Source organism: Rattus norvegicus, chromosome X, assembly GCF_036323735.1.
Source record: "Rattus norvegicus strain BN/NHsdMcwi chromosome X, GRCr8, whole genome shotgun sequence".
Classification (NCBI taxonomy): Eukaryota; Metazoa; Chordata; class Mammalia; order Rodentia; family Muridae; genus Rattus; species Rattus norvegicus.
Window position 1 is genome coordinate 63,011,032 of NC_086039.1, and position 22,383 is coordinate 63,033,414.

Sequence of the window (22,383 nt, forward strand, 5' to 3'; positions counted from 1 at the left end):
TGGCACTGTCCAGACTGGAATCCAGGTCTGCTTACTTCTCATTTCAGGATCTTTCTTAAAGCTGCTAGACTAATGAGAGTCCCTGGAGGTGGATAATGCATGCTGATTCACCTTGGGTCATTTAGAAGTTATTAATAGAATTTTGAAATCCTAAAGTGCTAGCATGAACAACAACAACAACAAAAAGTAAGAAATTCATAATCCTGAAAGAATATAAGGTATGAAAGCATCCTTTTTTAACTATATAATTAAATTAAGAATTTCACAATCTTTTTTTTTAATTTAAATTTTTATGATGCTGGGTCGGGGTTGGACCCAGGTCTTCATGTATTATAAGTGGCACTCCACTACTGAGCTACATTCCAAGTTAGAGCTTGTCTTTTTAAAATATAGTTGTTTAGATTATGATTATACTTGTTTTTGTCTGTATCAGATCCTTAGTTTTGAAACTAAATTGTAATTTCAGTTTTAATTTAAGCATATATCTTTGGCGTATATTTTTTATTAGCTTTGATGGCCTTTGCATCCATTAGCAAAGATAAGGCCTCTTATCACAATGAATTTCAGTAAAGATTTAAAGCATTTAAACTATGCTCTGTTTTAACTTTGTTTTTTGTTTTTTGTGTTTTGTTTTGAGCTGAGGACCGAACCCAGGGCCTTGTGTTTGCTAGGCAAGCGCTCTACCACTGAGCTAAATCCCCAACCCCTTAACTTTGTTTTTTGGCGGAGTCTCATTTGGCAGCCCAGGCTTGGCTGGAAATCACCTTATAGCCTAGGCTAGGCTGGAACTTGAGTCTGTCCTCCCACCTGAGCTTCCTAAGGGTTACCATTACAATTGTGACCCACTGTACTTGGCTGGCTTTTGGTTGTTTTCTTTTTCTTTTTTCTTTCTTATTTTTTCAAGACAGGGTTTCTCTGTATAGCCCTGTCTGTCCTGGAACTTGCTCTGTAGACCAGGCTGGCATAGAACTTAGATATCTGCCTGCCTCTACTTCTGGATGGCAAGGACATGTGCCACCATGCCCTGCTTTAAAAAAACAAACAAGAAACAATATTGGGCTTATCAGATGGTTGACAACCTGGGTTCCATCCCGGGGACCTAGATGGTGGAAGGAGAGAACTGACTTCTTTTTTTTTTTTTTTCTTTTCTATTTTTCGGAGCTGGGGACCGAACCCAGGGCCTTGCGCTTCCTAGCGCAAGCGCTCTACCACTGAGCTAAATCCCCAACCCCGAGAACTGACTTCTTAAAGTTGTTTTCTGACCTTTGCAAATGCCATGGCATGCACATGCTCACACATACATAAATAGATAGAATAAATTATTAAGTAAATGCATTTTGGCAAAATAACACTTCATACAAAAGACCTTATTGGTAATAAAATTGTTAAATTATTGATTAGAAACACATTTGTTACTTTTTTTAAAAACATAGTGACATAGGTGGCTCATTCCTGTGAGTCTAGTACTTGGAAGGCTAAGGCAGGAGGATTGCCTTGAGTTTGAGGCCATCCTGAGCTACAGTGTAGGATCTTGTTTCAAAAAACCAGAAAATAATGAAAAAATAGTCTAGTGCCATGTTAACATTTTTTATTTTGGTGGTGCTGGGAGTGAGCCAGGGCCTTCCACATGCTAGGCAAATGCAAGTCCTTATTTTAACATTTTTGAACCTGGAATGTCCTTAAAAGTTATACATGTTCATAAGGTAAAGCTCAGCATGCTGTTGGCCCTCTTAATACCATATTAATAGAAATTAACTTCAAAATTATTACATTCTATGAAGATAGAAAACCAGGCTAGTCCAGCTTTTTATTTAGAGTTTTAGAGTTAATTTGAGTGGCTGTTTATTAAGGAAGCAGACTGTTTAGATGTATTCTGCTTGAAGTAAACCCATCATGCTTATTTTAAGTACTTTGTTTTATGAACTACCTCATGATATTCAGACTCTGTAGTGTGCTTTTTTTTCTTGTTGGTTAAGCATAATTCACTGTTTTACCCTAAAATTGGATTTATATAAAATTCAAAAAAATTTTTGTGTGCTAGCACATCTCTCTACCACTGGGCTGTATGGTGAGTCCCTATAGTTTTTAAAGTGCACAGCTACTATTTTAAGGATAAAAGGCCATAATGTATATTTGTTGTATATATAAACTTAGAATAATACTTTTCTATCACTGGTAATATATTTAGACTTAATAAATCTTTATTTTTATAAAAGTTTAAAACTACTAATTTGGCAAGATGGTTCAGTGGGTAAAGGTACTTGCTGCCAAGCCTGATGACTTGAGTTCAATCCCTGGGCCTTACATGGTAGAAAGAGAGTGTTGTCCTCTGGCCTTTACCTACATACAATGGCACGCACACCCACACATACATGTGATAGAGTGTTTACTACTCTGGCAATTTTGATAGTTTAAACTATATCGTTATTACTGAAAATTAATTCGAGAATTAGTGCAAATAATGCTTCAGAAAAGCTCTCTAACACTTTGATGTTTTAAGACAGGATCTCATTCTAGCCCAGGATGGATTAACTTGTGGCAATCCTCCTGTCTGGGCTTTCTGAATGATGAAATTACAGGCCTGTGTCATAATGCTTATGTAGAATTAAAAGCTACAATTTGAGCCAGATATGGTGGGTACCCCTTTAAGACCAGTACTTAGAGGCAGAGTCAGGCAGATCTATATGATTTTAAGGCCAGCTTGGTCTACATAGTTTCAGGACAGCCAGAGCTACATAGTGAGACCCTATCTCAACAAACAAACAAACAAACAAACAACAAACCTAAGCCAAACAACAATAATAAACTTCTATTTTGGTGTCTGGGAAAATGGCTCAATTGGTAATATGCTATGCAAGCATAAGGACCCAAGTTTGATTCCCAGAACCATGGGGGGAGGGGAGAAATAAAAAAGCCTGCTTTGATGTTACATATTTATAATCTGAATACATAGGAGGCAGAACCCTGGGTACTTGCTGGCCAGCCAGCCTAGCCTAATTTGCCAATTTTAGGCCAGTGAGAAATGCTGTCTCAAAAACAGGTAGACAATGCCATAAGAATGGCATTCAAAGTTGATCTCTGGTCTCCACATGCATGTAAGCATACACACTCAAAAATCAAAGCAACATTTTAAAACAAGGCTAAACAGCATCCTGAAATTACCTAGAAACTGGTAGAATTCAAGGATGAGTTTGAGTATCTGAAGTATACCTTTGAATGTAGTAGCTGTCAGTGTTTTCCACTAAACACTAATCCTCCACAGTTTCTCCATCAGTGTAGGTGATCTACACAGCATTCACAGTGGACTGTTAACACTGTTCTTGATCTCATGCTTAGGGTATGATATTTTCACTAACTGAAATACAGCCCATGTAATAAAGTAAAGATGTTATTCTTGCTCTCTGGATTCCCTTCATGTATGTATCTAATGACTTCAATTAGAGCTAGAATAAGTAGAAATTTCCCTGTAACCACCACAATTTTAGAAATACATAAGAAACTGCATTGTATTGACAATAATCTATGTGTGTGTGTATGTGTATATATATATATATATATATATGTATACATATATATATATATAGTATGTGCACATGTGTATTATGTGCTTGTATATTATGTAGGATGTCTTTGTACAGCACATAGAGGCAAGAGGGAGGATGTCAGAAGTCTTCTATCACTTTCCACCTTAGGTTTTGAGACAGACTCTCTTGCTAAACTTAAAGCTTGCCATGACCACTGAGCTCCTGGAACCAGCTTTTCTCCGACCCCCAATGCTGGCCATATTGAGCTTTTACATGGGTGCTGGGGGATTTGAATTCAGACTCTTGTGCTTTCATATCAAGTGCTCTTACCTATGGAGCCATTTCTACAATCCTGTAAAAATATTTTTAAAGGAAAAAATTGGACATTTGACTAGAATTTCTGATAAGCTTGAGTTGTGCTTGAAAAAGTTTAAAATCATCTTCAGATATTAAATAGCATTTATGGAGCTAGAACTTGAAATTGCTTAAATGAACAGTTAGCTCATTTAGACCTTTGAGTAAAGCCAAAAATGGGTGGATTTTCTTTTGGGAACTAGGCCAATGTTAAGTGAGTTTTCTCACTTACATCAGTCTCCTTTATGTTCATCCTTACTCCCAGGCCCCCATAGTCTTAGATGCTTGGAATTAACCCATATGCAGTTTGAAAAAAATAACCCATAGTGCTTTTTAGGCTTTTCTTTTTCTTTTTTTAAAACTTATTTATTATGTACACATCATACAGCTTTCTGCCTACATGTATGCAACTACAGGCCAGAAGAGGGCACCAGATCATAGGTGGTTGTGAGCCACCATGTGGTTGCTGGGAATTGAACTCAGGACCTCTGGAAGAACAGACAGTGCTCTTAACCTCTGAGCCATCTCTCCAGCCCTGCTTTTTAGGCTTTAAAGTCTGCTGTTTATACAGTGCTTTTTCTCTACCTCTAACTTGGTTTCAGTTGGACTCACAGTTTCTTCAAGAATGTCAGAAGCCTAGATGTTGACTGCTGTTAGAGCCTTGAGAAAAGCAGTGTGTTAGCAGGTGTAGTAAGTAGACAGGAATCTTTTGAAAACTGAGTTTGAAAGTTGATGCTTGGGCCAGGCATGGGGTACATACCTTTAATTGTAGCACTCTAGAGGCAGAGGCAGAGGTAGAGGCAGGCAGATCTCAGTGAGTGCTAGGTCAGTCAAGGCAACATGAGACACTGTTTTCAACAACAACAACAACAAAAAAAACATTTCAGTGTCTCCCTACCCCCCCCTTTTAAAATAGATTTATTTTATTTAAACGAGTACACTGTAGCTGTCTTCAGATACACCAGAAGAGGGCATCAGATCCCATTACAGATGGTTGTGAGCCACCATGTAGTTGATGGGAATTGAACTCAGGACCTCCAGAAGAACAGTCAGTGCTCTTAACCACTGAGCCATCTCTCCAGCCCTTGTTTCCTTTTTCAATAAGAAAGATGAAACAAAATACAGAGAATAAGGACCTCTTTGCTGATGTGTAAGAGAAGTAACCCTTTTTAATAAATTGGAAGAGATGATAGAAAAATGAAAGGATTAAAGGGGACTGGACGTGTAGAGAGCACGTTATTGTGGAGGCACCTCTGGGTTCATCTCCATTACTCTGAGAATTTAAAAAAACAGGTCAAATGTCAAAATGACTGGAGAAAAGATTAGGAGTAAGGGGAATGTTTATATTTTAGGCCTTGAAGTCTTACTTATTTTTTTTGTATTGAGTTTTGTCTTAGAACTCCCTCTGTAGACCAAACTGGTCTCCAGCTCAAGAGATCCACCTGCCTCTGCCACTGGAATTCTGGGATTAAAGGTATGTGCCACCAGTACCTGGTTTGAAGTATTAATTTTTAAACTGTTACAAAAAATGAAACATTTCCCTAAGTCAGCACGACTTCATGACTCATTGAGAAGTTGTTTTCTGATTAAACCTTTTATTTGGCTTTTTTGCTTTACTATATTTATAAATAAAATATTTATTTAGTAGAGAATATTTCTGTAAGTAGGAAAATATCTCTTATAAGTTAAGAGCTCTAGAACTTATTTGTGCTATTTAAATATTAGTACAATTTCAGTAAAAACTGTTAACTTGGGCTGGAGAGATGGCTCAGTGATTAAGAGCACTGGCTGCTCTTCCAGAGGTCCTAAGTTCAATTCCCAGCAACCATTTACGCGGTGGCTCACACCCATCTGTAATGAGATCTGGTGCCCTCTTCTGGCAGGCAGGCATATATGCAGGCAGAACACTGTGTACATAATAAATAAATCTTTTTTAAAAAGGAGAAAGAAAACAGCCTTAAAAAACTTATTAACTTTATTTCTATTTTTAACTTTCAGGTCATTTAATCTTTAATCTGGTAGCTACTCAAATATTAAGAACTGCTTTTAAATAATTTCCTACCTTTGTGCACTGTTTTTGACAGTGTTCTGTCATACTGAAGTTGTAAAGAAGTTAAAGCAATCCAGAGATGGTTTAAAGCATGCTGGATCATGAGTGCCCACTAAGCCTCAACTCTACTATTTTAAGAGATGGGAGCATCAGAATAAAGTCCTGGAACCAACCCCTCTCTTTGATTCCAAGAGCTGAGCAATCGCAGTCCTGCTACTTGAAAGGTTCCACATCTAATTGGAATTTATTATTCCATCATTGTAGTCTTTTTTTAGGACAACGGTTTTAATAAAAGGCACTTTACTTTTAGCTTTTTTTGAGACAGGTGTAGCTTTGGTAGTCCTTGTTCTGTAGACCAGGTTGGACCTGAACTCACAGATATCCACCTGCCTCTGCCTCCCTTAAAGGCATGCACCACTGTGGTTGGGTGCATCTAGTCTTTCATTTCACATAAGTATAGGTTTTAGTTCTAATCCTGAATATTTTCCGCTTCCGAGAGCGAAAATGTTTTGAGGCCTTATGAATGCCAGGCTAGTTCTTTATCATTGAACATTTCATAAAGACTCTGACATGGTAGCTTTCCAGTATAACACATAAAGACTACCCCAAATTTTACTAAAAATCAAAATTTTAATCAAATGAACTAGCTATCTATGGTGCCACTTCCTAGCACCTGGGAAGCTGAGGTAAGATTTCTTACAAGTTCAAGATCAGACTAAGCTACATAGTTCCAGGCCAGCCAAGGTTATATAGTATGACCCTATCTCGTAGAACTAGCGAATCACTACCACCACCAAAACCCCAAAATTAAGTGGAATAGCCGTTGTGGTTTCTAAAAGATAAGATCTGTTTTAGCATTAGCCCCATGGTAGTGCTTTATTTTTAGATTTTCACTTTAAAAGATTGGCTCATGGTAGAGAAGTGAGGATGAAATTTACAACCAATATATAAGGTTGCACATGATACTTTTTACACCCATCATTCTGAGACTTAGGTTAGCATTTTTTTGATGTAAAAAGGGTCAGAAGTATCTGTTCATACAGCTAATGTTTCCTTTAAGGAAAAAAGCATCTAAAGGAGTGTGGCTCAGAGTCACACATTGAAATATTAATACAGGGGTTGGGGATTTAGCTCAGTGGTAGAGCGCTTGCCTAGCAAGCACAAGGCCCTGGGTTCGGTTCCCAGCTCTGAAAAAAAAAAGAAAAGAAATATTAATACAGAACATTTTCTTTGGTTTGGCGGAAATATATTAGGCATTAAAAATTATTTCATAGCTTAGTAGAAGAGAACTTGCCTAGCATATGTGTGGCCTTGAGTTTGATCACCAGGACTATTGAAAACATGAAATAGCTGACAGTATCTTAAATTTATTGCTTAAGAACTTAAGATTTAGACTGTAGCCAGTTTTGGTAGATACTTGAAATCACACATTTTTTAATTAGAACTAGTAATTAATTATATTCCCTTTAATAATAGGGAAATGCCTAGTACATTGCAGGTTCATTTCACTTCTCAAAATTATAGGTAAGAAAAACAAGTTCTATTAAATTTGCTTATTTAATAAATAGATCATATAATATTTTGAGAAGAAATCATTTTTACTCTGTTCTAATGACTAGCTGTTTCAACATCTTTAAGGAACCACAATCAGAATTAATCCTTTGTCATATTTCGTCCTTTCTTAACTGTGGGGATACACACACACACACACACACACACACACACACACACACACACAGACACACACACACACACACACACACAATTATACTAAATTGAAAAGTGTAAAAGGAAGAAATGGCCAACTAAAGATTCAGACCACTGTTGTTTTTTTTTTTTGGTTCTTTTTTTTTTTTTCGGAGCTGGGGATCGAACCCAGGGCCTTGCGCTTCCTAGGCAAGCGCTCTACCACTGAGCTAAATCCCCAACCAGACCACTGTTTTTAAGAGGTTATATGTATGTCCATGGATTTTATTTTAATTTTTTTTTTTTTTTAGTGTAGACTAGAGTTTATTTAGGGCATGGGAAGGGGAGTAGAGAAGGGAGTAGAGGCAGAGAAGGACATAGAGAGAGGGAGAAAGAGAAAAGGCCAGGAACACGTGGAGAGAGGCGGGGGGCGGGGGGGGGGGGAAGAAGAGAGGGAGAAACGGATTTTATTTTAAAACCAAATGCCACCTATATAATAAAAATTTTAGTTTATGAAAATAAGAAACTGATAATCTTTCCAAGTATTAAAACAAGACAGCTTTTTTATGAATGGAGAAGGAAAGTATTTTAAAACATGAAAGATGTGACACTTATATTTGTCTTTTGAGAGCACCTGATATACAGATGGCTAAGCTATTACATGAGGAATGAATGATGAGAGAAGTGCCTTTATGAAAAGATGAATCACATTTGTTTGTTTTGGATATCTCATCATGAATACACTTTCAAAGATTTCTTTCTTAAGGTTTCTTTCAAAGATTTCATCCCTAAGTTTTTTCATTTTAAAGTATAGTGCATGTGTGTGCATATAAAATTACTTAGGCCAAGATTTAGTAGACTTATTACTTTTACCTCCACAGTGAAAGAAGGAGTTGGCTGTGTTCATTGATACTGAGTAGTTTTAAAAACACACAGCCTTATGTAGATTTGTGAAAAGAGCAAAGCAGATCTAGAACTTGCTTTGGCTGAAATAAATAGGAACTAAATTTCTTTGGAAGATCTTTGAATTAGCTATTTCAAAAATGCATGAATTCTGTTATTGGAGGCTTAGAGGTAGAACAGTTTGATTGGACTTAAACATAGAAGTGAAGTGAATCTCTTAAGTTCTTTGGAACCCAGGTTTCAAAGGAGCACAATAGAATGAATGGGGAAGAGGACAAAGAAACTAGAAGATTGGGTATAAAGTACAAGACTGGAAAAATGATTCCCAAAGCAGGTAAGCTAGGCCAGTTTGCTGAGATCGCTAAGAGCCAGGGTTAGAATGTGGAAGGGGATGTCAGGTCATCTAGCCTTGTCTTCTGAGACACTGGAATCCCTATCTATTGTTCCTGCTGGTAACCATAACGGAGCTGCCTCCAATAGCAGAGGGCTTATTGACTGCAGAGGTCCAGTTGTCCTGGTTTGAGAGAAATAGATACCTTTTTACTGATTCTTACAAAAGAAGGCCCTGATCCTTGTAAAAATTGCATATTTTGACCCTAATTTTAACCCATAATGAGGAAGACCCCAGGAGCTCACTGGTAGTTGAGCAACACATATGCAGAACTCCACCCCCCATATATGCTTTCAACTGTAAAATAGCTGATTTTTATTGTTTGAGGATATTTGTAGTGTTCATTGCTTTCCCTCATTTAACATTTTGAGCATCTGTCAGTACATTTCAGATTCATTTGATGTCATACAGAATTAAAAATGATGGTATATACTATAGTTCATTCTGCTAAATTTTTTCTTTGAGATAGGGTCTCTGGCTAGCCTGGAACTTGCTATGTATATCTACAACTCAGAGAGATCCATCTATATCTTCCAAGTGCTGGGATTAAAGGCATACATGACCTGAGGCTTTTCCTCATTGTTGTTATTAATACATTAAGTAGTTCATGGGGGATAGATTTCACTTTGTCTTTACTTTAACCTCTTTCCTGGTTTCCTGTCCATAAACCCCTATCCCCTCTCCTGCCTCTATGACAGTGTTGCCCCACCCATCCTCCACCCTTCCTAAATCCCTTCCTTGACATTCTCCTACACTGGGGCATCAAGCCTTGGCAGGACCAAGGGCTTCTCCCATTGGTGCCCAACAAAGCCATCCTCTGCTATATATGCAGCTGGAGCCATGGGTGTCTCCATGTGTACTCTTTTTTTTTCTTCTTTTTTTCGGAGCTGGGGACCGAACCCAGGGCCTTGCGCTTGCTAAGTAAGCGCTCTACCACTGAGCTAAATCCCCAACCCCTCCATGTGTACTCTTAAGATGGTGGTTTATTCCCTGGGAACTCTGGTTTGTTGGCATTGTTGTCCTTATAGGGTTGCAAGCCCCTTCAGCTCCTTCAATCCTTACTTTAACTCCTTCAGTGGTCCCCATTCTCAGTTGGCTGCCAGCATCTGCCTTTGTATTTCTCATGCTCTGGCAGAGCCTCTCAGGAGACAGCTGTCAGCTTGCACTTCTTGGCATCAGCAGTATTGTCTGGGTTTGGTGGCTGTATGTATATGGGCTGGATCCCCAGGTAGGGCAGGCTATGCTCTAAACTTTGTCTCCATATCTCCTCCTATGAATATTTTTGTTCCCCTTCTAAGAAGGACCACACTTTGGTCATCCTTCTTCTTGAGCTTCATGTGATCTGTGAATTGTATCTTGGGTAATACAAACTTTTTGCCCAATATTCACTTATCAGTGAGCGCATACCATGTGTGTTTTTCTGTGACTGGTTTACCTCACTCAGAATGGAATTTTCTATTTCCATCCATTTGCCTAAGAATTTCATGTAGTGATTGTTTTTAATGGCAGAGTAGTACTCTATTGTGTAGATGTACCACATTTTCTGTATCCATTCCTCTCTTGAAGGACATATGGCTTCTTCCCAGCTTCTGGCTACTATGAACATAGTGGAGCATGTGTCTTTGTTATATGTTGGAGCATCTTTTGGGTATATGCCCAGGAGAGGTATAGCTAGGTCCTCAGGTAGTGGAATGTCTAATTTTCTAAGGAACCTACAGACTGATTTTCAGAGTGATTGTACCAGTCTGCAATCCCACCAACAATGGAGGAGTGTTCCTCTTTCTCCACATCCTCCCCAGCATTTGCTGTCACCTGAGTTTTTGATCTTAGCCATTTTGACTGGTGTGAGGTAGAATCTCAGGGTTGTTTTGATTGCATTTCCCTAATGATTAAGGATGTTGAACATTTCTTTAGGTGCTTTTTGGCCATTCAATAATCCTCAGCTAAGAATGTTTTGTTTAGCTCTGTACTCCATTTTTAATAGGGCTAGTTGATTCTCTGGAGTCTAATTTCTTGAATTCTTTGTATATTTTGGATATTAGCCCTCTATCAGATGTAGGCTTGGTAACGATCTTTTCCCAGTCTGTTGGTTACCATTTTGTCCTAATGACAGTGTCTTGCCTTACAGAAGCTTTGTAGTTTTATGAGGTCCCATTTGTCCATTCTTGGTCATAGAGCATGGGCCATTGATGTTTTATTGAGGAAATTTTCTCCAGTGACTATGTGTTCGAGGCTCTTCCCCACTTTTTCTTCTATTAGTTTGAGTGTATCTGGTTTGATGTGGAGGTCCTTGATCCACTTGGACTTAAGCTTTGTATAGGGTGATAAGTGTGTATCAATCTGCATTCTTCTACATGCTGACCTCCAGTTGAACCAGCACCATTTGTTGAAAATGCTATCTTTTTTCCATTGAATGGTTTTAGCTCCATTGTGAAAAATCAAGTGACCATAGGTGTGTGGGTTCATTTCTGGGTCTTCAATTCTATTCCACTGGTCTGTCTGTCTCTGTACCAATACCATGCAGTTTTTATCACTATTGCTCTGTAATATTGCTTGAGTTCAGGGATAGTGATTCCCCCTGAAGTCGTTTTCTTGTTGAGTATAGTTTTCGCTATCCTGGTTTTTTTTTTATTCCACATGAATTTGCAAATTGTTCTAACACTTTGAAGAATTGGATTGGTATTTTGATGGGGATTGCACTGAATCTGTAGATTGTTTTGGCAAAATGGCCATTTTTACTATATTAATCCTGCCAATCCATGAGCATGAGAGATCTTTCCATCTTCTGAGATCTTCTTCAATTTCTTTCTTCAGAGACTTGAAGTTCTTATCATACAGATCTTTCACTTGCTTGGTTAAAGTCACACCAAGATACTTTATATTATTTGGGAATATTGTGAAGGGTGTCATTTCCCTAATTTCTTTCTCATCCTGTTTATCCTTTGAGTAGACAAAGGCTACTGATTTGTTTGAGTTAATTTTATACCCTGAAACTTTGCTGAAGTTGTTTATCAGGTTAAGTAGTTCTCTGGTGGAACTTTTGGGGTCACTTAAGTACACTGTCGTATCATCTGTAAATAGAGATATTTTGATTTCCTCCCTTCCAATTTGTACCCCTTTGACTTCCTTTCGCTGTCTGACTGCTCTGGCTAGGACTTCCAGTACTATATTGAATAAGTAGGGAGAGAGTGGGCAGCCTTGTCTAGTTCATGATTTTAGTGGGATTGCTTAAAGTTTCTCTCCATTTAGTTTTATGTTAGCTACTGGTGGCTGTATATTGCTTTTTATTGTATTTAGATATGGGCCTTGAATTCCTATTCTTTCCAGGACTTTTGTCATGAAGGGGTGTTGAATTTTGTCAAATGCTTTCTCAGCATCTAATGAAATGATCATGTGGTTTTGTTCTTTCAGTTTGTTTATATAATGGATCACGTTGATGGTTTTCCGTATATTAAACCATCCCTGCATGCCTGGGATGAAGCCTACTTGATCATGGTGGATGATTGTTTTGATGTGCTCTTGGATTCGGTTTGTCAGAATTTTATTGAGTATTTTTGTGTCGATATTCATAAGGGAAATTGATCTGAAGTTCTCTTTCTTTGTTGGGTCTTTGTGTGGTTTTGGTATAAGAGTAATTGTGGCTTCATAGAAGGAATTTGGTAGTGCTCCGTCTGTTTCAATCTTGTGGAATAGTTTGGACAGTATTGATATGAGGTCTTCTATGAAGATCTGATAGAATTCTGCACTGAACCCATCTGGATCTGGGCTCTCTTTGGTTTAGAAACTTTTAATAACTGCTTCTTTTATTTATCTAGGAGTTATGGGGTTGTTTAGATGGTTTATTTGTTCCTGATTTAACTTTGGTACCTGATACCTGTCTAGAAAATGATCCATTTCCTCCAGATTTTCCAGTTTTGGTGAATATAGGTTTTTGTAGTAGGATCTGATGAATTTTTTAATTTCTTCAGATTCTGTAGTTATGTCTCCCTTTTCATTTCTGATTTTGTCAATTTGGATATGCTCTCTTTGCCCTCTGGTTAGTCTGGCTAAGGGTTTATCTATGTTGTTGATTTTCTCAAAGAACCAGCTCCTGGTTTTGTTGATTCTTTCCTTTTCATTTCTATTTGTTTGATTTTAGCCCTGAGTTTGATTATTTCCTGCCTTGTAGTCCTATTGGGTTTATTTATTTCTTTTTGTTCTAGAGCTTTTAGGTGTGCTGTCAAGCTGCTGACATATGCTCTTTCCTGTTTCTTTCTGCAGGCACTCAGAGCTATGAGTTTTCCTCTTAGCACAGCTTTCATTGTGTCCCATAAGTTTGGGAATGTTGTACCTTCATTTTCATTAAATTCTAAGAAGTCTTTAATTTCTTTCTTTATTTCTTCCTTGACCAAGTTATCGTTGAGTAGAGCATTGTTCAATTTCCACGTATATGTGGGCATTCTTCCCTTATTGTTATTGAAGACCAGCTTTAGGCCGTGGTGGTCCGATAGCACGCATGGGGTTATTTCTATCTTTCTGTACCTGTTGAGGCCCGTTTTTTGACCAACTATATGGTCAATTTTGGAGAAAGTACCATGAGGAGCTGAGAAGAAGGTATATCCTTTTGCTTTAGGATAGAATGTTCTATAAATATCTGTTAAATCCATTTCATTCATAACGTCTGTTAGTTTCTCTGTCTCTGTTTAATTTCTGTTTCGATGATCTGTCCATTGATGAGAGTGGGGTGTTGAAATCTCCTACTATTATTGTGTGAGGTACAATGTGTGCTTTGAGCTTTAGTAAGGATTCTTTTATGTATGTAGGTGCCCTTGTATTTGAAGCATAGATATTTAGGATTGAGAGTTCATCTTGGTGGATTTTTCCTTTGATGAATATGAAGTGTCCTTCCTTATCTTCTTCAATGACTTTTGGTTGAAAGTGAATTTTATTTGATATTAGAATGGCAATTCCGGCTTGTTTGTTCGGGCCATTTGTTTGGAAATTTCTTTTCCAGCCATTTACTCTGAGGTAGTGTCTGTCTTTGTCTCTGAAGTATGTTTCCTGCATGCAGCAAAATGATGAGTCCTCTTTATGTATTCATTCTGTTAGTCTGTTTCTTTTTATTTGGGAATTGAGACCGTTGATGTTGAGAGATATTAAGGAATAGTGATTGTTGCTTCCTGTTATTTTCGTTGTTAGAGGTGGATTTATGTTTCTTTGTCTCTCTTTTGGTTTTGTTGCAAGGAAACTATATTCTTGCTTTCTGTATGGTGTAGTTTCTTTCCCTATATTTGAGTTTTCCATCTATTATCCTTTGTAGGGCTTGATTTATAGAAAGATATTGTATAAATTTGGTTTTGTCATGGAATATCTTGGTTTCTCCATCTATGTTAATTGAGAGTTTTACAGGATACAGTAACCTGGGCTGGCATTTGTGTTCTCTTAGGGTCTGTATGACATCTGTCCAGGATCTTCTGGCTTTCATTGTCTCTGAAGAATTGGATTGGTATTTTGATGGGGATTGCATTGAATCTGTAGATCGCTTTTGGTAAAATGGCCATTTTTACTATATTAATCCTGCCAATCCATGAGCATGGGAGATCTTTCCATCTTCTGAGGTCTTCTTCAATTTCTTTCTTCAGAGTCTTGAAGTTCTTATTGTACAGATCTTTTACTTGCTTGGTTAAAGTCACACCGAGGTACTTTATATTATTTGGGTCTATTATGAAGGGTGTCGTTTCCCTAATTTCTTTCTCGGCTTGTTTCTCTTTTGTGTAGAGGAAGGCAACTGATTTATTTGAGTTAATTTTATACCCAGCCACTTTGCTGAAGTTGTTTATCAGCTTTAGTAGTTCTCTGGTGGAACTTTTGGGATCACTTAAATATACTATCATATCATCTCCAAAAAGTGATATTTTGACTTCTTCTTTTCCGATCTGTATCACCTTGACCTCCTTTTGTTGTCTGATTGCTCTGGCTAGAACTTCAAGAACTATATTGAATAAGTAGGGAGAGAGTAGGCAGCCTTGTCTAGTCCCTGATTTTAGTGGGATTGCTTCAAGTTTCTCTCCATTTAGTTTAATGTTAGCTACTGGTTTGCTGTATATGGCTTTTACTGTGTTTGGATATGGGCCTTGAATTCCTATTCGTTCCAGGACTTTTATCATGAAGGGGTGTTGAATTTTTTCAAATGCTTTCTCAGCATCTAATGAAATGACAATGTGTTTTTTTTTCTTTGAGTTTGTTTATATATGGATTACCTTGATGTATTTCTGTATATTAAACCATCCCTCCATGAAGCCTACTTGATCATGATGGTAGTTTTGATGTGTTCTTAGATTCAGTTTCTGAGGATTTTTTTTTGAGTAATTTTGTATTGGTATGTATAAGGGAAATTGGTGTGAAGTTCTCTTTCTTTGTTGGGTCTTTGTGTGGTTTAGGTATAAGAGTAATTGTGGCTTCATAGAAGGAATTTGGTAGTGCTCCATCTGTTTCAATTTTGTGGAATTGTTTGGTCAGAATTGCTATTAGGTCTTCTATGAAGGTTTGATAGAATTCTGCACTAAACCCGTCTGGTCCTGGGGTGTTTTTGGTTGGGAGACTTTAATGACTCCTTCTGTTTCTTTAGGAGTTATGGGACTGTTTAGATGGTTTCTGTGGTCCTGATTTAACTTTGGTACCTGATATCTGTCTAGAAAATTGTCCATTTCCTCCAGATTTTCCAGTTTTGTTGAGTATAGGCTTTTGTAGTAGTAGATCTGATGAGTTTTTTTATTTTCTCTGTTTCTGTTGTTTTTTCTTTCCTCTTAGATATATTTTATTTACATTTCGATTGTTATTCCCCCTTTCTTGTTTTCCATTTTTTTTAACTGGGGGAACAGGAATAAAGAGGGCATCAGATCTCATTACAAATGGTTGTGAGCTACCATGTGGTTGCTGGGATTTGAACTCATGACCTCTGCAACAGCAGTCAGTGCTCTTAACCACTGAGCAATCTCCCAAGACTTCCGGTTTTCTATTCTTAAACCCCCTATCCCATCCCCGCTTTCCCTTCTATGAGGGTGCTCCCCCACCCATCCACCCACTCCTCAGTTTCTGTTGTTATGTCTTCCATTTCATTTCTGATTTTGTTAATTTGGAAGTCTGTGTATCCTCTGGTTAATCTGGCCAAGATTATATATATCTTGTTGATTTTTCTCAAAGAAACAGCTTCTGCTTTTGTTGATTCTCTGTATAGTCCTTTTTGTTTCTACTTGGTTGATTTCAGCCCTGAGTTTGATCATTTCCTGCCTTCTAGTCCTCCTGGGTGTATTTGCTTCTTTTTGTTCTAGAGCTTTGAGATGTGCTGTCAAGCTGCTGACATATGCTCTCTCCTGTTTCTTTCTGCAGGCACTCAGAGCTATGAGTTTTCCTCTTAGCACAGCTTTCATTGTGTCCCATAAGTTTGGGTATGTTGTACCTTCATTTTCATTAAATTCTAAGAAGTCTTTAATTTCTTTCTTTATTTCTTCCTTGACCAGGTTATCATTGAGTAGAGCATTGTTCAACTTCCATGTATATGTGGGCGTTCTTCTCTTATTGTTGTTGAAGACCAGCTTTAGTCCGTGGTGATCTGATAGGATGCATCGGATTATTTCTATCTTTCTATATCTGTTGAGGCCTGTTTTATGACCAAATTATATGGTCAGTTTTGGAGAAAGTACCATGAGGTGGTGAGAAGAAATTATATCCTTTTGATTTAGGATAGAATGTTCTATAAATATCTGTTAAGTCTATTTGGTTCATGACTTCTGTTTGTCTGTCTATGTCTCTGTTTAATTTCTGTTTTGATGATCTGTCCATTGATGAGAGTGGGGTGTTGAAATCTCCTACTTGTATTATGTGTGAGGTGCAATGTGTGTTTTGAGCTTTAGTAAGGTTTCTTTTACATAAGTAGGTGCCCTTGTATTTGGGGCATAGATATTTAGGATTGAGAGTTCCTCTTGGTGGATTTTTCCTTTGATGAATATGAAGTGTCCTTCCTTATCTTTTTTGATGACTTTTAGTTGAAAATTGATTTTATCTGATATTAGAATGGCTACTCCAGCTTGCTTCTTCTGACCATTTGGTTGGAAAGTTGTTTTCTAGCCTTTCACTCTGAGGTAGTGTCTGTCTTTGTCTCTGAGGTATGTTTCCTGTAGGGAGCAGAATGCAGGGTCCTCATTACATATCCAGTTTGTTAATCTATATCTTTTTATTGGGGGAGTTGAGTCCATTGATGTTTAGAGATATTAAGGAATAGTGATTGTTGCTTCCTGTTATATTCATATTTGGATGTGAGATTATGTTTTTCTGCTTGTCTTCTCTTTGTTTCCAAGACGATTAGTTTCTTGCTTTTTCTAGGGTGTAGCTTGCCTCCTTATGTTGGGCTTTACCATTTATTATCCTTTGTAGGGCTAGATATGTAGAAAGATATTGTGTAAATTTGGTTTTGTCATGGAATATCTTGGTTTCTCCATCTATGTTAATTGAGAGTTTTGCTAGATACAGTAACTTGGGCTGGCATTTGTGTTCTCTTAGGGTCTGTATGATATCTGTCCAGGATTTTCTGGCTGTTATAGTCTCTGGTGAGAAGTCTGGTGTGATTCTGATAGGTCTGCCTTTATATGTTACTAGACCTTTTTCTCTTACTGTTTTTAATATTCTTTCTTTTTTGCATTTGGTGTTTTGACTATTATTGTGACGGGAGGAATTTCTCTTCTGGTACAATCTATTTTTTGTTTTGTAGGCTTCTTGTGTGTTTATGGGCATCTCTTTCTTTAGGTTAGGGAAATTTTCTTGTATGATTTTGTTGAAGATATTATTGGTCCTTTGAGCTGGGAGTCTTCACTCTCTTCTATACCTATTATCCTTAGGTTTGATCTTCTCATTGAGTCCTGGATTTCCTGTATGTTTTGGGACAATAGTAGCTTTTTCCGTTTTACATTATCTTTGACAGTTGTGTCCATGATTTCTATGATATCTTCTCCTGATATTCTCTCTTCTATCTCTTGTATTCTGTTGGTGATGCTTGCATCTACGACTCCTGATCTCTTCCCTAGGTTTTCTATCTCCAGGGTTGTCCCTCCCTTTGTGCTTTCTTTATTGTTTATGTTTCCATTTTTAACTCCTGGTTGGTTTTGTTCATTTCCTTCTCCTGTTTGGTTGTGTTTTCCTGTCATTCTTTAAGGGATTTTTGTGTTTCCTCTTTAAGTGCTTCTACTTGTTTACTTGTGTTGTCCTGTATTTCTTTAAGAGAGTTATTTATGACCTTCTTAAAGTCCTTCATCATCAAGATAAAATGTGATTTTATATCTTAATCTTGCTTTTCCAGTGTGTTTGGATATCCAGTGTTTGCTTTGGTGTGAGAACTGGGCTCTGATGATGCAAGGTAGTCTTGGTTTCTGTTGCCTGGGTTCCTGTGCTTGCCTCTAGCCATCAGGTTGTCTCTGGTGTTAGCTTGTTCTGCTGTTTCTGATGGTGGATTGACCCTCCTGTGGACCTGTGTGTCAGCACTCCTGTAGACCTGTTTTCCTGTTTACTTTGAGCCAGTTATCCGAACGTAGTGTTCTGCTCTCAGGTGTGTAGTCCTGGCAGTTGGCTTTTAGCTCTCGTCGAGGGCAGCAGCTGGAAGCGTCTTGCCCCTGGTGCTCCCAGGTCCCTGTGGGCAGGGGTCACAGATGGCACTAGGCATTTTCCTCTTGAGTCAGGAATGTGGGCAGAGAGTATTCTTTTCTGGTTTCTCAGGAATGTCTTCACTTCTGAGGGTCTAGTTCTCCCCACAGGATTTGGGTGCAGGAAGGTGTTTGACTGCTTCACTTATGTCTAGGCCCAGATCTGGACAGCAGGCTCCTGCAGCTGACTGTTCCTATATTCCTGTGTCCAGAGGCACTGTGCATTTTCCTTGTGGGCCAGGGATGTGGGCAAAGATGGGCAGACGTGGCAGTCTGTCCTGCCCTGCAGTCTCAGGATTGCCCGCAGTTCTGGGTGTTCAGCTCTCTCTCCGGGTTTGGGAGCAGGGAGCTGTGGGCCCCCGGGCTGGTTTTGTTTTTTTTAAGGCAGAGTTTTGCTGTATAACAGCCCTGACTGGCCTAAAACTTGATTGTAGACTAGACTGGACTCAGACTCAGAGATCTACCTGTCTCTGCCTCTCAAGTGATAGTTTTTGTTAAAGACAGTTACAGTTTCTTTGAGAAGAATCATTAGGTTCAATCTCTTGCTATTTTTTTTTAAATTAATGTATATGTTAAGGATTTTTTCTAGAACAGAACAGAAATTGTATTCCTGGCTTTCTGGAAATTATATGAAGTTTAGAGTAGAATTGTCTTCAAATCCCAGATATACCACTTTTAATTATGTAAATAGTGTGGGCAAGTCACTTAATATCCTAAGCCTCAATTTTCTAAGCAGGAAATGAGGGATTGTTACTGTTCTTTCACAGGTGGAATAATTTAACAAGGTGTACACATGTAAAGTACCCAGCACAGCTACTGTTTCCCATCTTCTAGAGTTAGGCAAGCTGTTTTGCCTTTGTTGGTTTAGTGAAGCCCATGGAGAGAACCTCTAGATCAAAGAAAGGGCCTTATTTGCATAAATGAAATGCCTGGAATTACAGAGGAAGTCAGTTATATTCAATTCAGTTAATAAGAAAACATTTAATTTTGATTGCTTAGTGGCTATCTTTTTGGATTTGTCTGGGAGAATTAATGGTAGAATAGATTAATGAAAGAAATCTAAGAAAGGAGGAGAAAAAGCTGATTTGCCTGCTTTTGACTGTTTCTTGAACTATCATTTTGTATTTGCAGCAGACTCTCAGAAGTTTCCTCATTCAGCACCCTGCCAGCAATACCTGCCAGGGAATTGAATACCTTTCCTAAGCTAGCTCCTGCTCTCATATTGATAATCTACCACTCTTGTGTAATGTCTCAAGTTTAAATCCACAGATCACATTAAACTTCTCACTTTTCTACTTTGTTCAGTATCAGATTAGTCATAGAGTTCTGTGGAATTGTTTCCAGTGCTGAAGAAGGCACCCAAGACCTTGCCACATGGTAGAAAAGTACTCTACTACTAAGCTGCATCTCTAGCCCTCATCTTAGAGATTTTCTCTCTCCACACTGTTTCATTTCTCCTGTCCAAATTTAAGATTCTCTTCATGTATCCTTGTCATTAACAAGCAGGATCCACCCTCCCCCGCCCTCCTGGTTTCTAGCATCCTCTTTTACAAAGTATTTCTTGGGTATTTTGGTTGGTTTAATATGTTCTTACACCTATATCTAAAGTGCCACTATTCAGAGATGTGTTCATACTTGTCAACTGATTGTATTGACCAATTTATGTATGTTTTCATCTTATAAATATATCCTAAGGTTTTTTTTTTTGAGGAAATAAACCACTTCTTCTCCATAGTGCTTAGTATAGCACTTAAGTGTTTTGAAAGATCTTGATAATAGCCATCTAAAGGTAGTTCTAGTTCCAAAAATAAAAAGGAAAAGTTGACCTGTTGTCTGCTGAATTATTGCTGTAGGAATTATTGGTGACACACTAAATCCCCCTTTTTGTGTTTGTTTGAGACAGGGTTTCATTGTAGTTATGGCTGTCCTGGAACTTGCTGTATAGACAAGGCGGGCCTTGAACAGACTAAGTCTTTATATAAAAAACCTACTGGGAATTGTGTATATATATATATAAAGTTTTCACTAACTCACCACCATAACTCTCCCTAATGATGCACTTGAGGTTGTTTCATGGTATATACTATCATCGGTTAACAAGTGGCCTTTTTCTACTCTGAAACCCTGTGTTTAAACTTATCCCCACTTGTCACCTAGGGCCTAATATTGTAATAGGTGTCTGGTTGACTTTTTCACAAATTTTGTTCTATTTAAAAATTAATGGGGTTGGGGATTTAGCTCAGTGGTAGAGCGCTTGCCTAGGAAGCGCAAGGCCCTGGGTTCGGTCCCCAGCTCCGAAAAAAAGAACCAAAAAAAAAAAATTAATTTGTGCCTTAAAAGGAGATTTTTTACTTTTAAAGACTTGGGAACATATATATGTGATTCTCTTTTTTTCTTTTTTTTCCTTTTTTTTTTTTTTTTTTATTAACTTGAGTATTTCTTATATACATTTCGAGTGTTATTCCCTTTCCCGGTTTCCGGGCAAACATCCCCCTCCCCCCTCCCCTTCCTTATGGGTGTTCCCCTCCCAACCCTCCCTCCATTGCCGCCCTCCCCCCACCAGTCTAGTTCACTGGGGGTTCAGTCTTAGCAGGACCCAGGGCTTCCCCTTCCACTGGTGCTCTTACTAGGATATTCATTGCTTCCTATGAGGTCAGAGTCCAGGGTCAGTCCATGTATAGTCTTTAGGTAGTGGCTTAGTCCCTGGAAGCTCTGGTTGCTTGGCATTGTTGTACATATGGGGTCTCGAGCCCCTTCAAGCTCTTCCAGTTCTTTCTCTGATTCCTTCAACGGGGGTCCTATTCTCAGTTCAGTGGTTTGCTGCTGGCATTCGCCTCTGTATTTGCTGTATTCTGGCTGTGTCTCTCAGGAGCGATCTACATCGGGCTCCTGTCAGTCTGCACTTCTTTGCTTCATCCATCTTGTGTAATTGGGTGGCTGTATATGTATGGGCCACATGTGGGGCAGGCTCTGAATGGGTGTTCCTTCAGTCTCTGTTTTAATTTTGCCTCTCCCTTCCCTGCCAAGGGTATTCTTTTTCCTCATTTAAAGAAGGAGTGAAGCATTCACATTTTGATCATCCGTCTTGAGTTTCGTTTGTTCTAGGGATCTAGGGTAATTCAAGCATTTGGGCTAATAGCCACTTATCAATGAGTGCATACCATGTATGTCTTTCTGTGATTGGGTTAGCTCACTCAGGATGATATTTTCCAGTTCCAACCATTTGCCTACGAATTTCATAAACTCGTTGTTTTTGATAGCTGAGTAATATTCCATTGTGTAGATGTACCACATTTTCTGTATCCATTCCTCTGTTGAAGGGCATCTGGGTTCTTTCCATTTTCTGGCTATTATAAATAAGGCTGCGATGAACATAGTGGAGCACGTGTCTCTTTTATATGTTGAGGCATCTTTTGGGTATATGCCCAAGAGAGGTATAGCTGGATCCTCAGGCAGTTCAATGTCCAATTTTCTGAGGAACCTCCAGACTGATTTCCAGAATGGTTTTACCAGTCTGCAATCCCACCAACAATGGAGGAGTGTTCCTCTTTCTCCACATCCTCGCCAGCATCTGCTGTCACCTGAGTTTTTGATCTTAGCCATTCTCACTGGTGTGAGGTGAAATCTCAGGGTTGTTTTGATTTGCATTTCCCTTATGACTAAAGATGTTGAACATTTCTTTAGGTGTTTCTCAGCCATTCGGCATTCCTCAGCTGTGAATTCTTTGTTTAGCTCTGAACCCCATTTTTTAATAGGGTTATTTGTTTCCCTGCGGTCTAACTTCTTGAGTTCTTTGTATATTTT

General features: G+C 38.4%; 1 protein-coding gene across 17 annotated transcripts in view; it reads left to right on the plus strand.

The window, feature by feature from the left end:
- The window catches only part of Klhl15 (kelch-like family member 15), a 56,219-nt gene that overhangs the window by 23,270 nt on the left and 10,566 nt on the right, over positions 1-22,383 (plus strand). Inside the window, exon 4 of one of the 17 annotated variants that reach the window (XM_063280004.1) lies at positions 48-195. The exons of 15 other annotated variants lie outside the window; for them this stretch is intronic. In XM_063280004.1, coding sequence (XP_063136074.1) covers positions 48-59 — 12 coding nt within the window. In that variant the 3' untranslated portion in view covers positions 60-195. Of the gene's footprint in view, positions 1-47; positions 219-22,383 lie in introns of those variants that run through there. One more of the 17 variants, XM_063280002.1, reaches the window with a different exon arrangement.